At 42.0% G+C, this 24,969-nt stretch overlaps 1 protein-coding gene across 5 annotated transcripts in view; it reads left to right on the forward strand.

The window, feature by feature from the left end:
- Window positions 1-24,969, forward strand: part of Rnf24 (ring finger protein 24) — a 62,994-nt gene that overhangs the window by 24,195 nt on the left and 13,830 nt on the right. Inside the window, exons 1-2 of one of the 5 annotated variants that reach the window (XM_029468901.2) lie at window positions 7,788-7,916; window positions 23,934-24,083. In XM_029468901.2, coding sequence (XP_029324761.1) covers window positions 23,941-24,083 — 143 coding nt within the window. In that variant the 5' untranslated portion in view covers window positions 7,788-7,916; window positions 23,934-23,940. The other 4 variants (XM_029468899.2, XM_029468906.2, XM_085834053.1 and 1 more) reach the window with 4 other exon arrangements.

Consider the following 24,969-nt stretch of genomic DNA (forward strand, 5'->3'; position numbering starts at 1 on the left):
ATTTTTTCATTGGACAGGGTTAGGCCCAAATGTTGCATAATGTCTCTCCCCCAAAGGTTTACTGGGAGCGGGAGCACATAAGGTTCGAATTTACCCTTTTGTCCCTCAGGAGCCTTCCAGGTCAAACTCATTGAGCTTATGGCAGGGCATGAATGATATCCCAGGCCTTGTAGAGAGTGGGACGATTTCGTAGTGGGCCAAGCTTTTGGCCACCAGTGCGTGGATATAATACTTTTGTCTGCCCCGGTATCAAGAATACCTTCAAACCTTTTTCCATTTACTTCGAGGCAGAGTTTGGGCCTTTCATTCAGGGATACAACAAGGTAGGCTGAATCAGTTCCTGATGACCCCATCGTTTTGGGACTGGGGCCTGGGGAGCCCTCCCAGAGGGTGTCGGGGAGGAGCAGCAATTGAGCTATCCTATCTCCTGCACTGATAGAAAACACGCCCCTGGGGCTGGAACATAAGACCTGTATTTCGGGGGAATGTAGGTGGTCAACAACCCCAGGATGGACCACTAGGCCCCGTAAGGTGAGTGATCCTCGTCCGAGGATAAGGCCCATGGTCCCAGGGGGCAAAGGTGACATTGGCTCTATAGGTACTGGTTGGATACTCATTTGGGGCATTAGTAGGAGGTCGGAGGCGGCACGCAGGTCCACCCTTGTGGGTCTTCCTGGGTCGCTTCTTCCGCCATCCCGGAGGTTCTGACAAACCGGTTCCCATATCTTTGAGGGCCCTGGGACCGTGGGCCCAATGACCCGTTTTTTGACACATTGGGAGCAGGAACATTTAATGGAGGCAAAAGCCTTCCCTGTATATCTCGCACTGAGCGACATTGATCTGCTCTATGGTACCCTTTACCACACCTCGTGCAGAGGGTCAAGACCCCCCCTTTCTTGTCTGGGGCTTTGCAATCTCTTTTGAAATGTCCAGGCTTACCACAATTAAAACAGGTCCGTTCACCGGTCTTCTTTTGTGGAGGATGCTTTTGTGCTAACATGATGGCGGCCGCGAGGCCAGTATTGCTAAGTGGACCTCCTATCTCTCTACACACTCTTAGCCATTCTTGCAACCCTTTTGATTTTCTAGGAGCAATGGCATTCCTGCATTCCTGGGTGGCTTGTTCAAAAATCAGTTGCTCAATAAAGGGTCCTATCCCCTCTGGGTCCCCAAAGATTTTTCCTGCCGCCTCCATCATGCGTGCGACGAAGTCGGCAAAGGGCTCCTGGGGCCCTTGAACAATTTTTGTAAGCTGATTGGTGGTTTCTCCCTTGCGATTAAGTGACTTCCAGGCCCGTATGGCTGTGCTGGAAATCTGGGCGTACGCCCCCCAATGGTAATTAATTTGATCTGCGGCCCACGGGCCTTGGCCTGTTAAAAGGTCAAATGTCCAATCCCGCTGCTCTTGCGTAAGGGCTATTGCGTTGACCCTGGCCTGGGACTGGGCTGCCTCATGCCACAAGGCTTTCCATTCTATGTATTGTCCCATAGTAGGCAAGGCGGCCTTAACCACCATTTGCCAATCACTAGGTGTCATGGCAGTTTGTGCCATTCTTTCAAGAATCATAACAGTAAAATTAGCATTGGGACCATATTTTCTTACTGATTCTGCAAGATCTTTTATCTGACTATAGTCTACAGGAGCGTAGATTCTCCCCCCTTCTTGTTCATAAACAGGAAACGCTAATTGTAGCTTGCGGAGGATCTTTTGGGGAAAAAAGGAAATTGTGGATGACCGGGCCTCATAAGGTGGGGGAGCGGAGGGAATGGCGGCAGCCAACAATCTCCTATCCTTAGAGGAGACACCGGACGCGGGCTTACTTGACTTAGGTCGCCCGCCTTCATCTGGGTGATACCTTTCTCCTTTATATCTAACTGCTTCTTCTTCTAACTCGCCCTCTTCCTCCGAGGTCAGTTTACTGTCCTCGGTTTCGGAAGAATCCGAGGTATCTCTTAGGTGGAGGGCAGCCAGTTCTCGGGTCGGATATAACCCGGGCCTGCTGCTCCCCTTCTCTCCCTTTCTGTTTCTCCCGGGAGGTCCTTTTTCACTTCCCTTTTTTGCCTTTTTTACAGTTTTTGTGCGCACACCCATCCTCTCACTACGCTCGGATTCTGACATACCTTCCTGCATAGCTTCTAAAACCTTTTGCCCTTTCTTTCGCTCCTCCTCACAGGCCTCATCTTCAAGACAACTCTTAACTAGTTTCCATATGGCCTTAACTCCCAACCTGAGGTCTGAACAGGTTTCTAGATCGTTGCCTAGCTTATTCCATGACGGCAGTGTCAGAGATCCTGACACCGCATACCAGGGAGCTACTCGATCAACTTCCTCAACAAAGCGGCGAAGAACTCTGTCCCCAAGCTTCAGGTCCCTTCTTTTGAGAAGTTCTTTTAATGAAGTTTGTACTGATTGAGAAGCCCCCATGATACTCTAAAGGAGACTGCAGTTTTATGTCTCCGAGATCGTAAGAACTTCAATTTAACACAACCTTCTATGTTCACAAAAGAAGAGGGCTAGGAACCATACAACCAAGGCCACGAGGACGATAATTAAAGCCTCGGGCAATCCCTCCCACGGCCCAGTTAGTTGAAGGGAGTGCGAAAGGGTCAGGTAAAATTCAGGCATACCTTTCCGAGACGTAGTTCCTGCAGTTCTGGACCCTCCCCGTCACCGAGGGATCTCCGACGGTGCTCGCGATGTTCTTCTGTTCTTCGTTTTCCCGGGATTTCGGCACCAGATGTGAGTGTTCTCTGAATCGCCCGCGAATGAGGACACCACACACGATAGGGTTCTTCTGCAGCAAGCTTTATGCGTCTTGAGAGGGAGAGCATAAGCTTCACAACCGGAGACCCCAGGCAGTCCCAGCCCCTCCTTTTTATAGGAATTCTCCCCGCCTCGGACGTAACAAGCCATGATTGGCTCAACACTGATCACCCCATCCCTGAGGCGGAGCTGCCCGGGGCGGGGATTTCCAGCGCAGGCGCAAACTAGGTGTTTACTAGTTGGTGCTGAGGAAATGACTCAGCACCGGAAGATTAGCGGCGCCCCACATTCATGAATGTAAAGGTTGTCACAGCATGAAGAATCATGGAGTAAGGGACCCCATACTAAACACGCCCATTTCTTTCTTGCCATTCCACCTTCAAGTTGTGGTAACTCCATCCTCTTCCTCTATGTGTCATGCAATGAATAGAACCCAGAACTTGTGCATGCTGGGTGAGCGCTGTATCAGTGAGCTATATTTCCAGCCCTTGAGTAGATTGGTCATGGTGTCCACATTACAGAAAACAAGGTGAAGAAAGGGATGAAGTAGGAAGTAGAAAACAGTTGTAGGTGCTGTGATTCCCATGATTTCCAGACAGCTTCCGGTGTATCTATTGCATGTATTTTAATTAAGATGTGGTCAAATGTAACTGCAAGGAGAAGTTAGGAAGTGTACACCTGCCTGCCCGCCTACAAATGCTAATTACACAGAAGAAAGGAAGACAGACATGGCAGGAGAGGAGGGCAGCCATCATCCTCTACACAGTTTTTTTAAAAGCTATTTTAAGCATTTTATTTATTTACATATTTTATGTGTATAGTGTTTTATGTGTTTTGCCTGCATATATATCTTTGTGTCACATATGTCTTGATGCCTACAGAGGCCAGAACAAGGGTATTTGGTCCCTTGGAGCTGCAGTTAGAGATGCTTGTGAGCTGCTTGTGGTGCTAGGACTTGAACTCAGGTCTTCTGGAAGGGAAGCCAGTGCTCTTCTAAACCATCTCTCCAGCCCCATGCCACTATCTTCTTTGTTTGTTTGTTTTGTTTTGTTTTGTTTTGTTTCGAGACAGGGTTTCTCTGTGTAGCCCTGGCTGTCCTGGAACTCACTCTGTAGACCAGGCTGGCCTCGAGGTCAGAAATCTGCCTGCCTCTGCCTCCCGAGTGCTGGGACTAAAGGCGTGCGCCACCACCGCCCGGCCCGGCCCCATGCCACTATCTATCTTATTAATCATAAAAGAGAAAACCAAGGACATTCTTTATTACATCTCTTCCTCTAAAGAAGGATTCGGTTTCTTCTACCTGATAGTGTTTTTCTAAACAGTTCGTTCTTTTAGAGGAAAAAAAAGACTCAATAAATATTTCTTAAGAATATGTCATTACCAGGGCCGGAGAGAGGGCTCAGTGATTAGGGTAAGTACTGTGCTCTTGCAGAGCATTGGATTTCAGTCCCCAGCATATGTCACTCAGCTTACAGCTATCTACAACTCCAACGCTGGCATATATGGCCTCCATGGACCCTTGCACTTGTGTATGTGTGCCTACATACATAGACAAAGACAGACAGACAGACACATACACAATTAAAAATAATCAAAATAAATCTTAAAAAGAATATGTCATTTTAAGATGTGGTGTCTAGTCCCTGGAGTCCCAGCACTTGTGAGACTGAGGAAGAATAGCAAGTTTGAGGACAATTTGGTCTATAGTCTAAGTTCCAGGTTAGTCAGAGCTACATGGCAAGACCTGGTCTCAGAGTAAAGCACAAAAATAAGAAATCTTTCCTTTTTCTGTAATTGGGTTATTGTAAAGGGATAATCTGATAGGACTTGTGAGCCAGCCTTTTATAAAGTAAGTTGTGTGACTTTTCCACAGAGCTCAGTGACTCCTAGGGACAGTAGGGAGTAGACCCAGCCCTGCTACAGTGACCTTACTGAGGACATTTACCGTTAAGACTGTCAGTCCTAATCTTAGGAGGAGGAACTCAGAACTATTTAATATAGCCATCTGTAAAATCCAAATAATACAAATGCTGTATGTGATGAAGGTTATAATACTGATCATGTAAATGTTTTTATTATATAAAGAGAAGAAAACTTTCAGGATTAATGACATTGCAAGACTTGTCTCCTTAAAAAGCTGTTTAGAAAGAGATTGTTCATCATTCTGGAGTGATTATGACCTTTTCAGGATGCTTTAAAACATAAAAGCAGAATCAGGCTCACTTAGAGGAAACAGACTTCATCCTTCCCCATCATCCCAGTAATTCCAGGCTTTGCCTGAAAATGTCTTAAGCAAACAGTTCGGCTGGGTACAGTGCCTGCCTGGCTTATAAGAGACCCAGGGTTCAGTCCTCAGTGTCACATACACTTGTAAAAGTTCCATAGATCTTGTGTAAAAGAACAAAGTGATCCAGTGAGTCAAAGAGGAGATATTTGAGTGTAGTGCCTAGGCTCTAGAAGCTCGGGATAATTGCCACCCAGTGTTAAAGTATATAAAATGCAGCCTTCATACTTTGGATTTACAGCCATTTGAGATTTGCTGAGTTCATCATGAGCCTCTTAGATGGTTGCTTTAGTCCATAGATTTTCTTTGTACACATTAAGGTTTAAAAACAAGGTTTTTAGTTTGTGTGCATTAGCCATCTAGAACTTGTTGGAAAAACAACAACAACAACAACAAAAGTTCAATGAATGCCTGTTTCTCAAAATTCCATACTCTAAACCAGTCACTTTAGAAGGAAGTCTACTTGTGAGACAGAGTGGGCCAGGAAGATGTGACCGAAGCAAAAATGATTGCTAACTCAGGAAAGCTTACATTTATTTAACCATACTCCCACTCCCACAAAAAAGCTGACCTTGCATTAGAGAACCAAAACTAACTTGATAGCAATGATGGATGCCTGCTGTTTGCCAGACACACCCCTCAGGTGGATGTTGTAGGTATCCTTGTTCTGGGAGTAGGAAACTGGACTTCCCTGTGGCTCCCATCCTCAGAGAAGGAACAGTGAATTGAAACATGACCTACTGTGGACCCTTGCTTGGATTCTAAGTACCGCCTTGAAGCTTAGTCTTACTAACCCTCATTCTGCTGGTCAGTTTCTAAAACATTGCTTACGCCAGGCGGTGGTGGCACATGCCTTTAATCCCAGCACTTGGGAGGCAGAGGCAGGCGGATTTCTGAGTTCGAGGCCAGCCTGGTCTACAAAGTGAAAAAAAAAAGGAAAGAAATAAAACATTGCTTACACTGTTTTCTGTTTCGTTTTGTTTTGTTTTATTTTAAGCCTGTAAGATTACAGAGTATTTTATTTGTTTGGTTGTTTTATACCATTCTCAATGTGGTTATGGTTTATTAGACTTTATGTTGCTTAGTAATGTGCTTTATGTCTTTAGTACTTTTTCTCTTCAATGATTCTCAGGCCCTTTATGGATTCTGAAAAACTAGTACCTTTTCTAGGAATTGAGAACCCACCAGTGGGGCTGGGATTATAAATCAGTGACAATGAATGCTTAGCATTTTAAAAACCCTGGGTTTAGTCATCAGAAAGGAGATTCATCAAGAAAGGCCTGAACTTACTGTGTTAGACCTTGGGCCTCAAAAATAAGAGACCTGTTGAGCATCAAAGAGGATCTTACCACTTCTTCTAAAGTAGCTTGAATATGCATGTGTTATATAGAATCATGGGATATTCTATAAAGACAACTTTCCCTAGGGGTCAGAGTTTGAATTAGAATTACCTCACTAGGCAACTTTAATGCTACCAGTAAGGAAAAGGGGTATGGAGAGAAAACATAATGCTTTTAATAACCTTTGTATACTTACCTAGTTATTAATAAAATTATCAATTTACTTTGTCTAGAGCCTGAACAAAGTCAAGTCCTTTAATTTAAAAACAAATTAAACCTTTCATGACTGTTCCATTAAACAAAATTGTATTGATTTCTATCTGGTGACCTGTGGTTTTCCAGGAACTTATGACTAACTGTTGATTCATTTATTTTATTGACAGGTATCTTAAGTGCAGTTGACCTATTCAGTTGTCACAGTCAGTTCTCTTTACTAGAGAAAGGCTCTTGGGGACCTGTGAGGTGGCTCGGCTCACATGGTAATGGCTCTTGCTGTGCCAGCTGGCAAAATGACTTCAATCCCTAGAACCCATGGAAATGTGGAAAAAGAGAACTCCACAGACTTGTCCCCTGACCTCCACATGTGCACCGTGGCACCCACACATCCACCTCCATGTGCATCATTTCCTCCAGTACACACACACACACACACACACACACACACACACACGAGTGTTAAAAGTTATTGGGCTCTTTTTGACCTTAGAGCCACTTGCTCTGATTTCACAGCCTTTTCTTAGTTATCACATAGACCTAGCAACCCCGAAGGCTGGCGGTTAGTGTTCAGGGCTCTGTTCTGAATACCATGGGATTTTCAGAGTAAGAAGAACCCTGATTAATTTTAATTTAAAAAACATAGTTCTTTGTCATATTTTGGAAGAGACTAAAGAGTTACAACTAAATACAAGGTATGACCCTGGATTAGATCCTAAAATGGAAAACAGTTATCAAAGAATCAGTAAAGTTTGAATAAAGTCTATCATTTATTTAATAGGATTGAACCAGTCTTGCTTTCCTTTCGTAATGTAAGATTTTATTTAATAGGGGATGCTAAAGGAAGAGTATGGGAAATCTGTGGAGCATTCCTATAAATATAAGATTATAGATAGGAAAACATGTTTTGGGTTTTTTATTGTTGTTGTTTTGTTTTGTTTTTTCCTCTGAGTCAGGGTGTCTAAATAGCCGAGGATGTTTTGGAACTCACTATGTACACCAGGCTAGCCTCCAACTCACAGATATCTGCCTGACCCTTTCTCCTGAGTGCTCAGATTTAAAGTATATACCACCATAACTGGCCTTAGAAAACAATTTAAATGTATATACCTCATTTAAAATTATTAGAGAATTGTGATACGGGCCCTTCTTGAGGTCACGTGAATACAGTGGGGATGAGCTGGGGTGTGTGAGCCTGCTCAGAGCCCTCAGGACCAGTCACCTGCTTGCTGTTTCACTTGCACGCCGGCTCCAGCACTCGCAGGTCACACAAGCTTGCAAAGTCCACAGAGGCAGTAGGATCCTGGAAGTAGAGGTTTGTGAAGCCAGTTTTACTGTGTGTAATCTGGTTGCTGTTTTGTTTTTCATCTACATATTGGAAAGTATAATATTCAAGCTATGGTGATTATAAAGACTTAAAAGCTTACATATACAATCCTGCTCATAAACTGTAAAGCACTATGCAGACTGCTCACTTTGATTACTGTCTTAAAGAATTGATATAGAAAACAGATCTGTCAGGTTATGTATTACGTAAAGGATTGCACATGGTTACATAGGCTGGCTTTTTCTGTGTAACCTTTCTAGTCTCAGCCAACACTGGGCCTTGTATACTTCAATACCCATTTGCCCAGGAAGCTGTACTTACATAATTGTTCTGAGGGTAACCAGCAGTTTTCTGATTGGTTATAAGGTCACCTTCCCAGAAAGTATTTCAGGCCGAGGACTGTAAACCTGATCAAAAGTCCATACCTGGTATGCTAGCTAGTTTTATGTTAACTTGACACAGGCTAGAGTCATGTAGAAAGAGGAAACTATCTCGGTTGAGAAAATGCCCCCGCCAGATTAACCACTGGGCAGGCCTGTGGATCATTTTCTTGATTAATGATTGGATGTGGATGGGCCTAACCCCAAAGAGGGTGGGGCCACCCCTGGTCAGGTGGTCCTGGATGATATAAGGAAGTAGTCTGGACACTCCACGAGGAGCAAGTCAGTAAGCATGGTCTCTGCCTCCACGTTCCTGCCCTGCTTGAGTTGCTGCCCTGACTTCCCTCAGTGATGGACTGTTACCTACAAGTATAAGGTGAAAGAAATCCTTTTCTTTCCAAGTTGATTTTGGCCATGTTATTTTATCCTAGAAATGGAAATAGAAACCCTAAGACCAATGGTGAGAAAATAGGCCCTGGGAAACCCTGTAGTTTTGTTAAGTAGTCATGCTGTTAGACTTCCTTCTAAATATTTATGTTTTCACCCATAGATTTGTGGTGCTTTCACCTTTAGTCAGAGAAGGGTTTTTTTGTTTTTTTTGGTTTTTTTTGGGGGGGGGGTTGTTTTGGTTTTGTTTTTTGTTTTGGAGTGGGTAGTGGTTAGTGCAGAGACTGCCCCCAGTGTTCAGAGGGCAGGAGGAATGAGAGCTGGTGGGTGGGGAAGAGAGCTGTGAGATGCTGGTCTCAGGGTCTGGCATAATAAGCACTCGCTAACTCACAGCAACTGTTGTTACCCACACCTCATCAAGCCAAACAAACTAGTACTGAAGATTTTCTCTAGCTCTGTCTTTATATTCTACTAACTATGTGGATTTATAGGAAATCAACCTTTTGTACTAGAATGTAACGTCTTACCAATTATTTTAAAAGTGTGTTTATCTTGTGCCCTGCACCTGTGTAAGAGCCAGGAGCTAATGAACCATCAATGTAGACTAAGATGCAGCTCTAGAGATATGTACTGGTCCCGTTGAATCTGAGAGATGTTAAAAGATTGACACACACAGGTAATAAGAGTGGTTATTCTCGACATCGTTGTTATTTGATTTTCTTTGTGGAGAAAGATGCACTGGGTTTGTTTTTTTTTTGGGGGGGGGACAAGATAGCTTTTCTAAGATTAAGCAGATAATATACCTAGAGTTTACTAGATTGAGAAGGAGGATGGCCACGCTCTTCTGCCTGCTTATTTTCAGTGCCCTTGTGTAACAGACTGTGAAGTTCAACATGAGAGTCTTTCCTTTCTCTACAACTTGTGCTCTGTGCTGCCTGAGCACTGTAGTGTGATAGTGTTGTTGTTGTTAACAATTAACAATTTAAAGAATTCTGTGCTTAGATGTGGTAGCACATGTGTTTAATCTAAGTACTCAGTAGGCAGAGGAAAACAGATCGCTGTGACTTTGAGATTAGTCTCATCTACATATCTGAGTTCAGACTAGCCAGGTCTGAACATAAGGAGAATCTGTCTCAAAATTGATGGATGAATGCATGGATGGATAGATAATCGTTTTACAAATTCTGCACTTAGAGCCATGTGTAAGAGTGTACACCTCAGCACTTGGGAAGCTGAGGTAGGGAGATTGAGAGTTTAAGGCCAGGGATCCTGTAGGGGCATCCTGTCTCAAAGAATAAACTAAGCAAACAAAATAGAACTTTGACCAAGCTAATTGTAAAACCATGAATTAAATAGAGTCCAGTAATTAACAACTGATAGATTTGTAATATTATAGTATATGCACCATGTACCTGAAACAGAACAGAAAATAGGAGATTACAAGTTTGAATCCCTCATCATTACCACCACAGTGAAGTTTCATAAAGGTCTGATGAGATTTTTAAATCTCTGAGTTCAAAGCTTGCCTGGTAGACAGAGCAAGTGCCAGGACAGCCAGAGCTACACAGAAAAACCCTGTCTTGAAAAACAAAACGATAATTACAAAATAATTAACCTGTGGAATATGGCAGAGTAAAGGACCATTAGAGCAGCAAACATCCAGGCTTCCAGTTATGACACACAAATGAAAGACAGCAGCTCAGGCTTGACTACTTTACTTGTGCAGGACCCGCCAGGGAGAGAACTGTTCACACACCCAGAGGGTCAGTGACAGCAGAGACGGCACAACTGCAGAGGGATCCACACCACCATGTACAGAGCACGGAGGCTCAAGACTATTAAAGCAGCCGCTTAGGTCTTTTTTATTGATTTACTTTTATTACATTGATGTTTTCCTTACATGTATGTCTCTGTGAGGGTGTCCGGTTAGGTATCCTGGAACCAAAGTTACAGACAGTTGTGAGCGCCATGTGGATACTGGGAATTGAACTCAGGTCCTCTGAAAGAGCAGTCAGTGCTCTTAACAGTTGAACCCTCTTTCCAACCCCACATTTTTATTTTTATTTTTATTTTTTAAGCAGGCTCTTACTGTATAGCCCAGGCTGCCTGAACTCAGACCCACCTGTCTCTGACTACAGAGTACTAGGACAACGTCTTAGGACATCGTAGCCAGCTCTGTTTAGAATGTAAGTGTCTTTAAAAACAAAGTACAAATAAGGTAATAAAGCCTTAAAGCATTCTGCTTTACATTGCCACTGCTATTTTACATCTACTTATTTATTTGTGTGTATGTGGAAGTCAGAGGACAACTTACAAGAGTCTGTTCTCTCTTCTACCTTGTGGGTGCTGAGGATCAAGCTCAGGCCATCAGGCTTGGCAGCAAGCACTCTCACCCACAGAGCCATCTCTTCAGCCCCTGTAACGTTCTTTAATAAAGATAAGAGTCAAAATACTAAGGTGATGTATACATGAAGTCAAATGGGCAGATCCACACTGAGATAGAGATGGGACAGATAACTAGCATGTGGCGTTGCAGTAGCTCTAGGGTTCTGTCCTCCAGTTCTCTAAACTGTGGATGGCTAGGAATGCAGAGGGGGAAGTTACACAGGTTGCTGCAGAGAAGTCTCTGCCAGCCGTTTGAGTCCGTGGCAAGGCTTTTTTTCCTTTCTTTTCCAGATTTGACACTTGAAGACAGAACACCCAGATATCCATCATTTGTTGGGAGGTGGTTGATTTAAAATACTAGAGATTGACCCTATGGCCTTGCCAGCATTCTTCCTTTTTGTCTTTGAGACCCAGTCTCATTGCACTGCCTGGGCCAACTTGGGTCTCACGGTGCCCTGCCCCAGACTCAGAAGTGCTGGGGTTGCAGGCCTGCATGACCGAGCTGGTCAGCCAGTTTCTTCAGTAGAAAGAATAAGTGATAAGAATGCCCTCAGACGAACTCAAACAATGTAGATAAGGTTCACTAGGGAAATGTTTATAAAACATTGCTTAGCTGTTTGCACTTGGGGCATAAAAGATTTTTTAACTGAGATCTTATTCCCTGATAGAATGGATATCTGTTTGCAGCAAGGAACTAACACAGAAGATTGTAAAAGCCTGGAGTGCAAAGGGAGATCTTTGAAATCTTAGTGGCAGAGACTGGCGCATCTGGAAAGAAGTGTGACTTCAGTGCCACCAGGGACACCAGCAGGCTCTGGCTGAGCACCACCAGTACACATCACCTCTGAAGGTGCCACATTCAGACTGGGCCTCAGATTTTCACACTTATTTCCTTAGGCAGCTTTCATGGGAGAAACAAAATATCTCATAATCTGAGGGAATTTGAGGTTAGAATAAAGGAAAGTATTTCTTCTCTATGATAGAGGTGCTTTTTGGAGAACTTGGGTTTTTAGCATTCACTGGTAATGTTGCAGAAAAACATGTTTAGTCATACATATAGAACCTCTACTCCATACACAGCAGTTCCCAATGCTGTCTCCTTCAAGTCTTTTACTTGTCTCTAACGTGAAGATGGTTGATTTTAAATACTGGAGATTGACACCCTAGGGCCATCTCTCATCGCTGCTCATTGCTGGTTTTTTTTTTTTTTTTTTTTTACCTTAAAATGCTATATTTTGAAAGACACAGCATACTAATTTCAACATTCAAAATAATATATACATTTTCCTGTTGTCTTAGTTAGGGTTTCTATTGCTGTGATAAATACCATGACCAAAAACAATGTGAGTAGGAAATTATTTCTTACAGCTTACAGTCCATCAGGGCAGGAACTCAAGGGAGGAACCTGGAGGCGGGATGCTGATGCCAAGGCCTGGGTGGGAGGAGTGCTGCTTACCGGCTTCTTCTTCATGGCTCACTCAACCTGCTTGCTTGCTCTCTCTCTCTCTCTCTCTCTCTCTCTCTCTCTCTCTCTCTCTGATTTATTTATTTATTTAATGTATATGGGTACGCTGTAGCTGTCTTCAGGCACACACCAGAAGAGGGTGTCAGATTCCATTACAGATGGCTGTGAGCCACTGTGTGGTTGCTGGGATTGAACTCAGGACCTCTGGAAGAGCAGTCAGTGCTCTTAACTGCTGAGCCATCTCTCCAGCCCTCAACCTGCTTTCTTATACAACCCAGAATCACCTCTCCAGGGCTATCACTGCCCACAGTGGCCTGGGCCCTCCCATGTCAGTCATTACTCAAGAAAATGCCCGACAGACTTGTCTGCAGGCTGATATTATAGAGGCATTTTCTCAATTAAGGTTCTCTCTTTCCATCTTTTGTGTCAAGATGACAAAACCAGCCAGCACATCTGTGTTCTTGTTTTCTCAGAGAAGTGTTTGCACTATCCGTCCCTTCAGTTTCTGAGTATCCTCCAGACTTGCCTTGTATTCTAAGCCTCTTCCAGCTGTGCATAGCATGATCTACTCAGGCCTGGAGTTCCAGCACTCAGGTACCTGAAACAACAGGATCTGAAGTTCAAGGACAGCCTGGGCAGGACCCTGTTGCAAAAAATAAAAAATAGAACGTAAGGCTAGCTTGGTTCACATAGCGAGTTCCAGGACAGCCAAGGCTACATGGTGAGACTTGCTCTTAAAAACAGAAAGCTAAAACAAAACAAAACTCCCTAAAGCCCAAATCTCTCTAAAGGAACAGAATAAGTCTAGGATAAATGAAAAGAATATGTGTTGTACATAAAGATTTATCTTAGTCCAGGTTTGCTGTATCACAGAATCCCACAGACTGGGAAATTTAAAACATTGCTATTAAGAGGCTGATACTGGCTTCATTTGATTAGAATTCTTGCTACATAAGCATGTGGACCTGAGTTAGGACTCTTAGAACCTACGTAAAAGGCTGTGTATAGTGGAAGAAAGCAGGGGCTTTCTAGGTTAACCATGGGTGGTGGTCTGAATGAGGATGGCCCCATATGTTTGGTCCCCAGGTGGTGGAACTGTTAGAGAAGTATTAGGATGTGTGGCCTTATGGAAGGACCTGTGTCACTAGGGTTTCTTTCTTTTTTTTTCTTGCTTGTTTGCCTCCTTTCTTTCTTTCTTTCTTTCTTTCTTTCTTTCTTTCTTTCTTTCTTTCTTTCTTTCTTTCTTTCTTTCTTTCGAGACAGGGTCTCTCTTTGTAGCCTTGGCTGTCCTGGAATTCAGAAGCTCACAACGTTCCCAGTTTTCTCTGCCTCATGCTTGTGGATCAGATGTAAGCTCTCAGCTACTGCTCCAGTACTGTGCCTGCCTGCCTGTTGTATTGTTTCCCACCATGATGGGCATGGACTCTAACCCTCTGGAACTGTTTATTTTATAAATTGCCTTGGTTACAGTGTCTTGTCATAGCAATAGAAAAGTAACCAACACACCATCTAACTAAATTGGTGAGCTCAGGTTTAGTGAGAGACTTTATCTCAAAAATAAGGTTAAGAGCTAATAAGATGGCTTGGCAGGCAGGCGAAGTGTTTGCCATGCAAGCCTGGTTCTGTCCTCATAAGTCAGATTGTGTGTGGAGAGAAATGAGTCCACAAATTTTTCTCTGACTTCCGCACATGGGCACTGGTATTCGGTCTACACACACACACACACACACACACACACACACACACACACACACGTAGACTCCTGGAGCTTGTTGACAACTCTGTCTAGCTAAGTCAGTGGGCTCCAGTGAGAGTCTGTTTCATAAGAAAGGAGAGAGAACCTCTGAGGAAACACCACACAGACACAGGCTCTTACATGTGTACACACATATACACATTCACCACACAGACACAGGCTCCTACATGTGTACACATATATACACATTCACCACACAGACACAGGCTCTTACATGTGTACACACATATACACATTCACCACACAGACACAGGCTCTTACATGTGTACACACATATACACATTCACCACACAGACACAGGCTCTTACATGTGTACACACATATACACATTCACCACACAGACACAGGCTCTTACATGTGTACACACATATACACATTCACCACACAGACACAGGCTCTTACATGTGTACACATATATACACATTCACCACACAGACACAGGCTCTTACATGTGTACACATATATACACATTCACCACACAGACACAGGCTCTTACATGTGTACACACATATACACATTCACCACACAGACACAGGCTCCTACATGTGTACACATATATACACATTCACCACACAGACACAGGCTCTTACATGTGTACACATATATACACATTCACCACACAGACACAGGCTCTTACATGTGTACACATATATACACATTCACCACACAGACACAGGCTCTTACATGTGTACACATATATACACATTCACCACACAGACACAGGCTCTTACATGTGTACACACATATACACATTCACCACACAGACACAGGCTCTTACATGTGTACACATATATACACATTCACCACACAGACACAGGCTCTTACATGTGTACACATATATACACATTCACCACACAGACACAGGCTCTTACATGTGTACACATATATACACATTCACATAGTTCTCAGACATTTACTTCTCATTTTGTTTGAGACCTCTCACAAGGGCCTTCTGCTGCCTTATATAATATGGTGGAAATACAAAGAAAAGCCAAGAGTCAGAATGACCAAATCTATCCTGTTATAAGAAACCACCTCATGATAGCCGTTTACGGATGAGAGGAGAGCACATGACTCTGCGCCTCTCAGAGGTCTTGCCGATTAATACTATTACAGCCAAAATTAAACTTGAGCATAAATTTGGAAGGAGACCAGCATTTAACAAGACCCATTCTTTTATGTAAATTATACATTTGATATTCTTTACAGCCCAAAAGAACATTTTAAAACCCGAGAGCTTGACAAATGGCTCAGAGTAAGAGCCTCTCCCAGAGGACTCAGGTTCGGTTCCCACTACCTACCTGAGGTGGGTCTTTAGCTCTGCCTTCAGGCTGCCCAGTGTCCCTGGCCTCCTCAGGCACTACTCACTCGCACTGATGTGCACACTCACTCATGCAGACAGATGCACCTACACGTATTAAACAATAAATCTTTAAAAATAAACATTCCTAGAAAAGATTATGTAAGAATAATTTTGAAATATTAAAAAAAAAACCTACTGCTTCACCCTGAATGAATTACTAATGTGTTTAAATTAATAGGAAGCGCTAGGCTTCATAGACATCATAGTGCTGTCTAATATCACATTCAAGGTGGATTAAACATTTAAATTTCAGGAATAAAACCATGCAAATACGAAAAGAGAATATAAGTAAACATTTTTTAAATCGGATATGGGAAAGCCAAAGATAGAAAAAAATAAAGACGGATGACAGATTTAGTGGCAGAAGGAGCCAGCGGACCAGGACCTATGGTAGACATGCTGATTGCACAGAAAACAAAGTCACAATGCCCTCCACTGGTGTTCTTTCTTTCTCGTTTTTTCTTCCCTGTCTTTCATTTGGATACAGACAGAAATATTATCTCCTTACAGAAGAATAGCAACAGAAACCCAGTGAAACAGGAAGTGGTGAAAATTGTGACAAGTGGGAACTTACTGGCATCCGTTCAGAGGCACAGGCACTCTGAAGACTGTAAAAATGCCAACGCCTCCAACCCAGTTATGCAACAGTACAGCAGCCTGCAGGATGGCCATGCAGTCCCAAGCAGCCGTGAGGAACACTACAGCAGCCTGCAGAGTGGCCATGCAGTCCCAAGCAGCCGTGAGGAACACAGCTTAGGCGTTGAGTGCTTGCCTAGCATGCTCAAGGACATCAGTGACATAATAATTTTTTTAAAAGTCAGGTTTTCTTGAGCCACTTTGGCTGTTTATATGCCTATAAAGTATAATAATCTAAATTATAAATTAGTATTCAAACTCTCATTAGTTTTTAATGGTCTCAGAATAGCAATTTTTTAATGTTTTGTTTGGTTAGTTGACTCAAACCTCAAACATTTGTTTTTTTCTCTTAATCTATTTTTGGTTTTCCCTTTATTTCTGACTTACATGATCTATTCTTCTAAAGTTTAATTATCCAGTTCAAATTGCAGTATTTTTTGTACTTTTATAATTGGCAGTATAAAGGAAAGGTTGCGGGAGATCTGTTGATGAGCATCTAGGGTTTCAGTTTCTGGCTATTGCAGTGAACATTGAGCAAGTGTCTTTGGCAGGATGGATCATCCTTTAGGTCTGTGCCCCAGATGTGGATCTGAGGGTAGATTGATTCCCCAGAACCACCACATTGAATCCCACTGAGCCTGGTCAAGTTTTCAGGTCCACCAGCAAAAGATGAGTATTTCTTTTATTTCATATCTAACCAACATGAGCTATCATTTGATTATTGATCTTAGCCGTTCTGACAGGGTACGATGATATATCAAAGTAGTTTTCATTTGCGTTTCCCTGGTGACTAAGGATGAACATTTAAGCGTTTCTCAGGCATTCAAGTTTCCTCTTTTGAGAATGTTCTATTTAGATCTGTATCCCATTTTTAAATTAGTTTCCTTGTTTTCTTGATGTCTATGTTTGGTTTTTTTTCCCCTTGAGTTTTTTTTTATATATTTTGGTATTGGCCCTCTGCGGGATGTATAATTAGTACAAATCTTTGCCCATTTTGCAGACTGCCGACTTGTCCAAATGATAGAGTCTTTGCTGAGCAGAAGCTTTTCAGTTTCATTTATTGTTGATCTCATGCCTGTGTTGTTGGCGTTCTATTCAGAAAGTCTTCCTGTGCCGTTTCTCTTCTATCAGCTTCAGTGTGTCTATGTTGAGGTCTTTGATCCATTTGGAGTTGAATTTTGTACATGGTGATAAGTGTGGATCTATTTGGATTCTTCTACAAACAGCCATCCAGTTTGACCAGCACCATTTGTTGAAGTTACTTCCTTTTCCCCATCTTTGGCTTTATCAAAAAGCAAGTGTCCATGGGTGTAAGGATTTACATCTAGGTCTTCAGTTCCATCCCATTGATCAACATGTGCATTTTTGTACCAATATCATGCTGTGTAAATAATAACTTCATTCTCCTGATGTAATTGTCATTTCAGGGACTTACTACTGATTCAATCTGGTTTCTCTCAGCTTCTCACTTAGTTGCTCTGCTTGGCCTCAAACTAATTGTCGATTTGTTCAAATCTCTGGCTCCTTATTATGGATTCGGCTGCCCTGGGGGGGAGGCTTCACTGAACTGAACTCACAGACGAATTCCTTTCCAATTTGTATGTGCTTGGTCTCCTTCAGCTGTCTTGCTGCTGTGGCCAAGACTTAAAGTACTATGTTGAATAGGTATGGAGAGAATGCACAGCTTTGTCTTGTTCCTGATTTTTGTGGAACTGCTTTGAGTTTCTCTCTAATTTGATGTTGGGTATGAGCTTGCTATAAATTGCCTTTATTATGTTGATGTATATTCTTTGTCTCTACAGGACTTTTTTTTTTTTTTAAGATTTATTTATTTATTTTATATGTAAGTACACTGTAGCTGTCTTCAGACACACCAGGAGAGGGAGTCAGATGTCATTAAGGATGGTTGTAAGCCATCATGTGGTTTCTGGGATTTGAACTCAAAACCTTCGGAAGAGCAGTCAGTGCTCTTACCCACTGAGCCATCTCTCCAGCCCTCTCCAGGACTTTCATTATGGAAGGATGTTGGATTTTGTCAAAGGCCTTTTCAATATCTAATAAAATAATCATGTGGTTTTCTCTTTCAGTCTATTTATCTGAAGGGTCATATTTATCCATTACATATGTTGTGCCATCTCTGCATCTCCGAAATAAAGCCAACATGATCATGGTTGATGATCGTTTTGCTATGTACTTGTATTTCAAGTATTTCACTGAAATTTTTTACATCTATGTTCAAAAGGAAAATTGGTCCGTAGTTTTATTTGTTGGGTATTTCTGTAGTTTGGGTATCAGAGTAACTGGCCTCAAAACAAATTGGACAAAGTTTCTTCTGTTTCTATTTGGTGGAATAGTTTGAGAAGTATTGGCATTAATTCTTTGAAAATCTGGTAGAATTCTGTGCTAAAACCATCTGGCCCTAGGTGTTTGTTTGTTTGTTTTTTGTTGTTCTTGTTTTTGGTTTTGTTTTGCTTTGGTAGACTTTTAATTACTGCCTCTAAATAGAAGTAATAAATAGGGGTTATAGGTCTGTATGTATACATCAATACATTACCCTCTTTTTTTAGATTTTCCAATATGATGGAGTACAGGATTTTAAAGTGTGTCCTTAGTGATTCTTGAATGTCCTTAGTGTCTGTTAGTTCCCCCTTCTCATCTCTGATTTTGTTAATTTGAATATTCTCTCTATGCCTTATAGTTAATTTGGCTAAGGTTTTGTCAGTCTTAGTGATGTTCCTCTCAAAGAACCACTCTTAGTTTCATTGATTCTTTGTATTAGTTTTGTTATTGTTTCTGTTTTATTGATTTCAGTCCTGAGTTTGATTGTTTCTTGCCATCTTCTACTTTTGGGTATGGTATGATTTCTTCTTTTAGTTTTAGAGATTTCAGGTGTTTTCTTACTAGTCTGAGATCTCCCCAGTTTTTTGCTTTTTGTTTTTATTTTGTTTTTGTTTTGAATTTAGTTCTTGTAATGTAGGCACCTAGTGCTTTGAACTTGCCTGGTAGAACCACTTTCATTGTGCCCCATAAGTTTGGATCTGTATTTTTCATTCATTTGTACAAAGTCTTTAATTTCCTTCAAATTTCTGTCTTGATCCATTTTTCATGCAGTAGTGTGTTCTGTGTTGTTCAGCTTCCATGGGTCTGTAAGCTTTCTCTTGTTTCTGTTGTTGATATCAGCTTGGAGGTCATATAGGATGCAGGGTATTGTTTCAGGGTTGAGACTTGCTTTGTATCCAAGTATGTGGTCAATTTTAGAGAAAGTTCCATGAGCTGCCAAGAAGGAAATGTATTCTTTTTGGAAGGAATGTTCATATACTTTTTGGAAGGAATGTTCTGAATGTTCTTTACATTTTTGCTAGGTTCATTTGGCTTATGACATCTTTTGGCTCCAGCATTTCTCTGTTTAGTTTTTATCTGGATGACCTGTTAAGTGATGAGAGTAGAGTATTGAAGTCACCCACTATCACTCACTGTATGAGGATCAATATATGATTTAAGCTGTAGTAATATTTTATGAATTTGGGTGCCCTTGTGTTTGGTACATAAAAGAATTGCAATGGTCTCGTGGTGGATTTTTCCTTTGAGTATGTAGTGTCTTTCCCAATTTCTTCTGATTACTTTGAAGTCTATTTTGTCACATATTAGAATGGCTACACCAACTTGCTTCTTAGGTCCATTTGTTTGGAATATCTTTTTGCATCCTTTTACTCTGAGGTGATGTCTATCCTTGATGTTAAGGTGTGTTTCTGGGATGCATCAGAAAGATGGATCCTGTTTTCTAATCCAATCTATCAGCCTGTTGTTTTTGTTTTTGTTTTTAAATTGGGGAATTGAGGCCATTGATGTTGACAGGTATTAATGAACAGCGTTTATTCATTTCTGTTATTTTTTTGTCATGGTATACCTCTACCTTTGCTTCGCTGGTGTGGGGTTATTTATTCCTTGTGTTTTCTTGGTTATGGCTAACCTCTTTAGGTTGAAGTGTTCTTTCTAATATCTTCTGTAAGGTTAGATTTGTAGATAGATACTGCTTAAATCTGGTTTTATCATAGAATATCTTATTTTCCCATCTACTTTAACTTTTTATTGATTCTTTGTGAATTTCCCATTATGTACCCCAATCCCACTCATCTCCCCATCCTTCCACATCCTCCCTCTCCACCTTTGCAACCTCCTCCCAACAGAAAACAAAATCTTGATGTAAAAGGTCCAATGTGTCACACAGTATACCCTATTGCCAAAACAGCTTTTCATGCAGATGTTCATTGCATTGAGTCATTGGTCTGGTTTGGGACCTCTGGCTTCTGCTGCACTATCAATACTGGATCCTCACTGGGACTTCTCCAGGACTGTTGTTGCCCTATGTCATAGAGATCCTGCAGCTTTGGTTCTTCAGGACCAGCGCCTTCAAATGCTCCAGCAGTTCATAGATGAGGTGCATGTTGTGGTGGGCCAGCTCCAAGCCCGGGATCTGCATGGTATCTGAGTTGGTCAGACATCCCCTCCAGCTCTCCCATACTTTTCCCCCCACCAGGGGGTGGAGCTGGCTCACCTGCACCTATTCCACCAGGGCCAGCTCTCCAGCACTGCCCAGGCAAGGGGCAGAAACAGCTTATCTGCTTTCACACCCACACCAGGGCCAGCCCTACTGTGCTGCCCAGGTGAGATGTGAGCTCATTCTTAGTGCTGCAATTGATGCAGGGAGGTGCTACCTCTCCCACAATGCTGAGATGAGGGGTGGGCTAGTTCTGCACAGCCCTCAGAGATATCCACATGGCCTTGGTGTAACAGAACCCTGAAACAGCATGGGCCAGGACCTCAGCATGGCCTCATGTGGCATTATTGGCTACTCACATTAATACCCTCGAGTCTCTGATTTAGCCCCTCTTCACTGTGCACACACCATTCTACCTCTCTCTATATCTCCATCTCTCCACCACTTACTTAGTGGCACCTGGAGCCTCTGGGTGTCTGGGGTCATCTTGGGTGTGTTCTACCTACCCAGGCCACCATCTATTGTGATTGGCATTTTTGCTGGGTATAGTAGTCTGGGACAGTATCCATGGTCTCAGTCTGTAGAACATCTTTTTATTCTATGTCTGGCTTTTAAAGTCTCCATTAAGGGGGGCTGGAGAGATGGCTCAGAGCACTAACTGCTCTTCCAATTCCCAGCAACTATATGGTGGCTCACAACCATCTGTAATGGAATCCAATGTGTGAAGAGAGTGACAGCGTATTCACATGCATAAAATAAATAAATAAGTCTTCTTTTAAAAAAAAGTTCCCATTAAGATGTTAGGTGTTATTTTAATAGGTCTGCCTTTTTGTGTTACTTGGTCTTTTTCCTTTGTAGTTTTTAAATATTCTTTCTTTCTTCTGTATGCTTAGTGTTTTGATTGTTGTGCCCAGGGGAATTTCTTTTCTGGTCTATTTTCTGTGCCTTTGACCTGGGTTGTCTCTTCTTCTATTCCTATTCTTCTTAGATTTGGTCTTTTCATTTCATAGTGTCCCAGATTTTCTTGCTGTTTTGTGCCAAGATTTTTGTTTTGTTTTGTTTTTAGACTTAAAACATTTTCTTTGACCAAGGTTCCATTTCAACTATCATACCTTCAGTGCCTGAGATTCTCTCTTTCGTCTCTTGTATACTGCTGGCAAGGCTTGCCTCTGAGGTACCCATTCAAGTTCCTACATTTTCATTTCCAAGTTTTCCTCAGATGTTTGGGTTTTCTTTATCGATGCTATTTCCACTTACGGGTTTTGGATTGTTTTACTCATTTCCTTCCATTTCTGTTTGTGTTTTCATGGAGTTCTTTTTTTGGGGGGTTGGGGGGGTTCAAGACAGGGTTTCTCTGTATAGCCCTGGCTGTCCTGGAACTCACTCTGTAGACCAGGCTGGCATAGAGAAATCTGCCTGCCTCTGCCTCCCAAGTGCTGGGATTAAAGGTGTGCACCACGCCACCACTGCCCAGCTTCATGGAGTTCTTTAGGGGGGCTATTCATTTCCTCCTTAAGATCCTCTGTTGTATTTATAAAGACTACTTTAAGGTCCTTGTCCTGAGCTCCAGCTGTACTGGCAAGCCTTAGGACCTACTGTATTAAAGGTGTTGGGCTCTAGTGGAGACATACTGTCCTTGTTACTGTTTTTATGCCCATATCTAGGCATCTGAGTTTGTGATGATCATAATTCTGACATCAGTCTTGTCTTTGGGTAGTGTTTTGTTCCTTGTTTTCTGTTGCCCTTTCTGGCTCTTAGGAGTGTGTGGTAGCTGTATGTTGCCTGGTAGGAGATTCTTTTGGGATCCTGCCATTGGGGGTTTGAGTTAAATGTATTTCTAGGTTTTGAGAATAAGATTGGCGTTGGGTGATTTGAAGGGATCCACAAAAGGGAAGAAGTAAGGTGTCCTGGATCTAGGATCTAGGATCTGCTTGGTGTCCTGGGAATGGGGGCAGAGGGAGGGGTGCAGCAGGTGATCTGCTGCGGAGCTGGGTAAGACTTGGGGACTGAGTGCTTCCCTGGCAAGTAGGCTCCCAGGGAACTCAGTCCACCTTTTATGACTGACTAGGACTTACTCCATTGTAGGTGACAAACACAGTTGTTTACCTGTTCATCTCATTAGGCATCTAGGCCTTTCCACACTTGAGCAACAATGAATTGTACTGCTAAGAGTATTATACACCAGCTTTGTTTGAACTGTTGTTCTCAGATCTTTGTGATATTGCTGGACTGGAAATGTTGGATCACATGATAATCCAATTGCGTTTTCCACTTTGTTTTGTATTGTTCTGTTTTGTAGATTCTCACTCTATATCCCTGGATAGCCTAGAACTTCTTATGTAGACAAGCTGGCCTTGAACTCCCAGAAATCTACCTCCCTCTGCCTCTGAACACAGGAATTAAAGCTGTGCATTATCAGGCCCAACTCTATTTATTATTAAGCTTTTCGAGAAATAACTAGACTGTAACATTAGACGCTATGTAGTTACTTAATCCTCTTTCTGAGGTTATTGTTACTGTATATGTCATGTGCCACAGGAGGGAAGGAGTCTCGTGTCTCTGCTTCATATGGGTTCTAAGCATGGGGCTGGCTTGTCAGGCTTGCTCTCCTGCCAGTCCATATGAGCTGCTTTATGTTTACCATTCTAAGTACTGGTAAGTTAAGAGGTGACTACTGCTACACTAATGGGTGTTAAGTTAGATAATCTGAGACGTTTTAATACATGTTTTTCTTCTTGCACTTAAAGGCTTTTTGTGTTGATTAATTACTGACATTTCATGTAGTACCTTATGAATGTAAATTGAAATGCTCTGTTTTGAATGTAATAAAATTGGTAAATATTTGATATAAGTGAATGAAAGAAAGAAGATAAGAATAATAATACTTTATTAGTTCAGGTCAGGCATTAGAGAACTTTTGCCTCTCAAGTATAAATATATAATGTTGTCTTAGTTCTAAGGTGGGGGGAGGGTTGGTTTTGGTTTGTTTATTTTTTACAGTCTTGCTATGTAGCTTTGGCTAACCTCAAACTCATAGCAATTCTGCTGCCTCATTCACCCAAGGGCAGGGATTACAGACATGCACTATGATGCCTGTCCACATCTAATTCTTTTCCATTCTTTTTTTCCTCACAGTTCATCCATGAGCTCAGATTTCCCACATTACAACTTCAGGATGCCTAATATTGGGTTCCAGAATCTGCCTCTCAACATCTATATTGTGGTTTTTGGCACTGCTGTGTTTGTCTTCATCCTTAGTTTACTCTTCTGTTGCTACTTGATTAGGTAATCAATTTTTATTCTTTTCAAATATTTCAGAATATTTGAAACAGTCATTTCTACCATAGAGTCAAAATCGATTATGTGTAAGAATGGGCCAGTTTTCTAAAACCAGGGAGGCCTAGCATTTTAATTGTGGGCTGGTGTTTAGTAACCCACTTTTGTGTGCTTTTCAGTCCTATCGGCTGATGGTGTTTTCCTCGGTAGTAGAAGTTGGTCTTCAGTAGTTTTTCCACAGTATTAGCACCCCATTCTGCATCACTTACATCACCGGCTCTAAGATTTCATCTACTTTCTTGTTTTAGGTTGTGTTTTGTTTTGTTTTGAGACAGAGCCTCAATCTATGCATCCCTGACTGGCCTGGTACTCACTATATAGACCAGGCAGGCCATGACCTCCTAGAAATCTACCTGCCCCCGCCTCCAGAGTCCTGATTTAATCTACTGAAAGTTGCTCTGTTAGAAGGCATTTTGCACCACTGTCATCTGAAGTCATCATGGGTCAGAAGACAGCATTTTAAGTCAAGAGCCATACCTTAAAATGCCTCTTGCTGCTGGTCTTCAAGTACCTCTCTGATGCAGCAGTTGTGTATGGATATAATTACTTATCTGCATAACGCACTAAACATTCCACACTATAAGTGTTGATTATACACAGAGACATGGGATAGACAAGGTCAGCTCACGTGGCGTGGGGTGATAAATTTTGCCAGTAATGTTTCAATGCTTGACTGACTTATTATTATCTAAACACTTTTACCTTTTATATTATTAAATAGAGTCTATTTTTCAAAGCCAAAACTGACTTTAAAATTTTTATGCAAGCCAGATGTAATAGCAGACACTTGTTATCTTAGTGAGATGGAGCCAACATGATCAAAAGTTTAAGGCCA

This window comes from Mus caroli, unplaced genomic scaffold (genome assembly GCF_978045245.1).
Source record: "Mus caroli unplaced genomic scaffold, Mus_caroli_1 scaffold_2, whole genome shotgun sequence".
Lineage (NCBI taxonomy): Eukaryota > Metazoa > Chordata > Mammalia > Rodentia > Muridae > Mus > Mus caroli.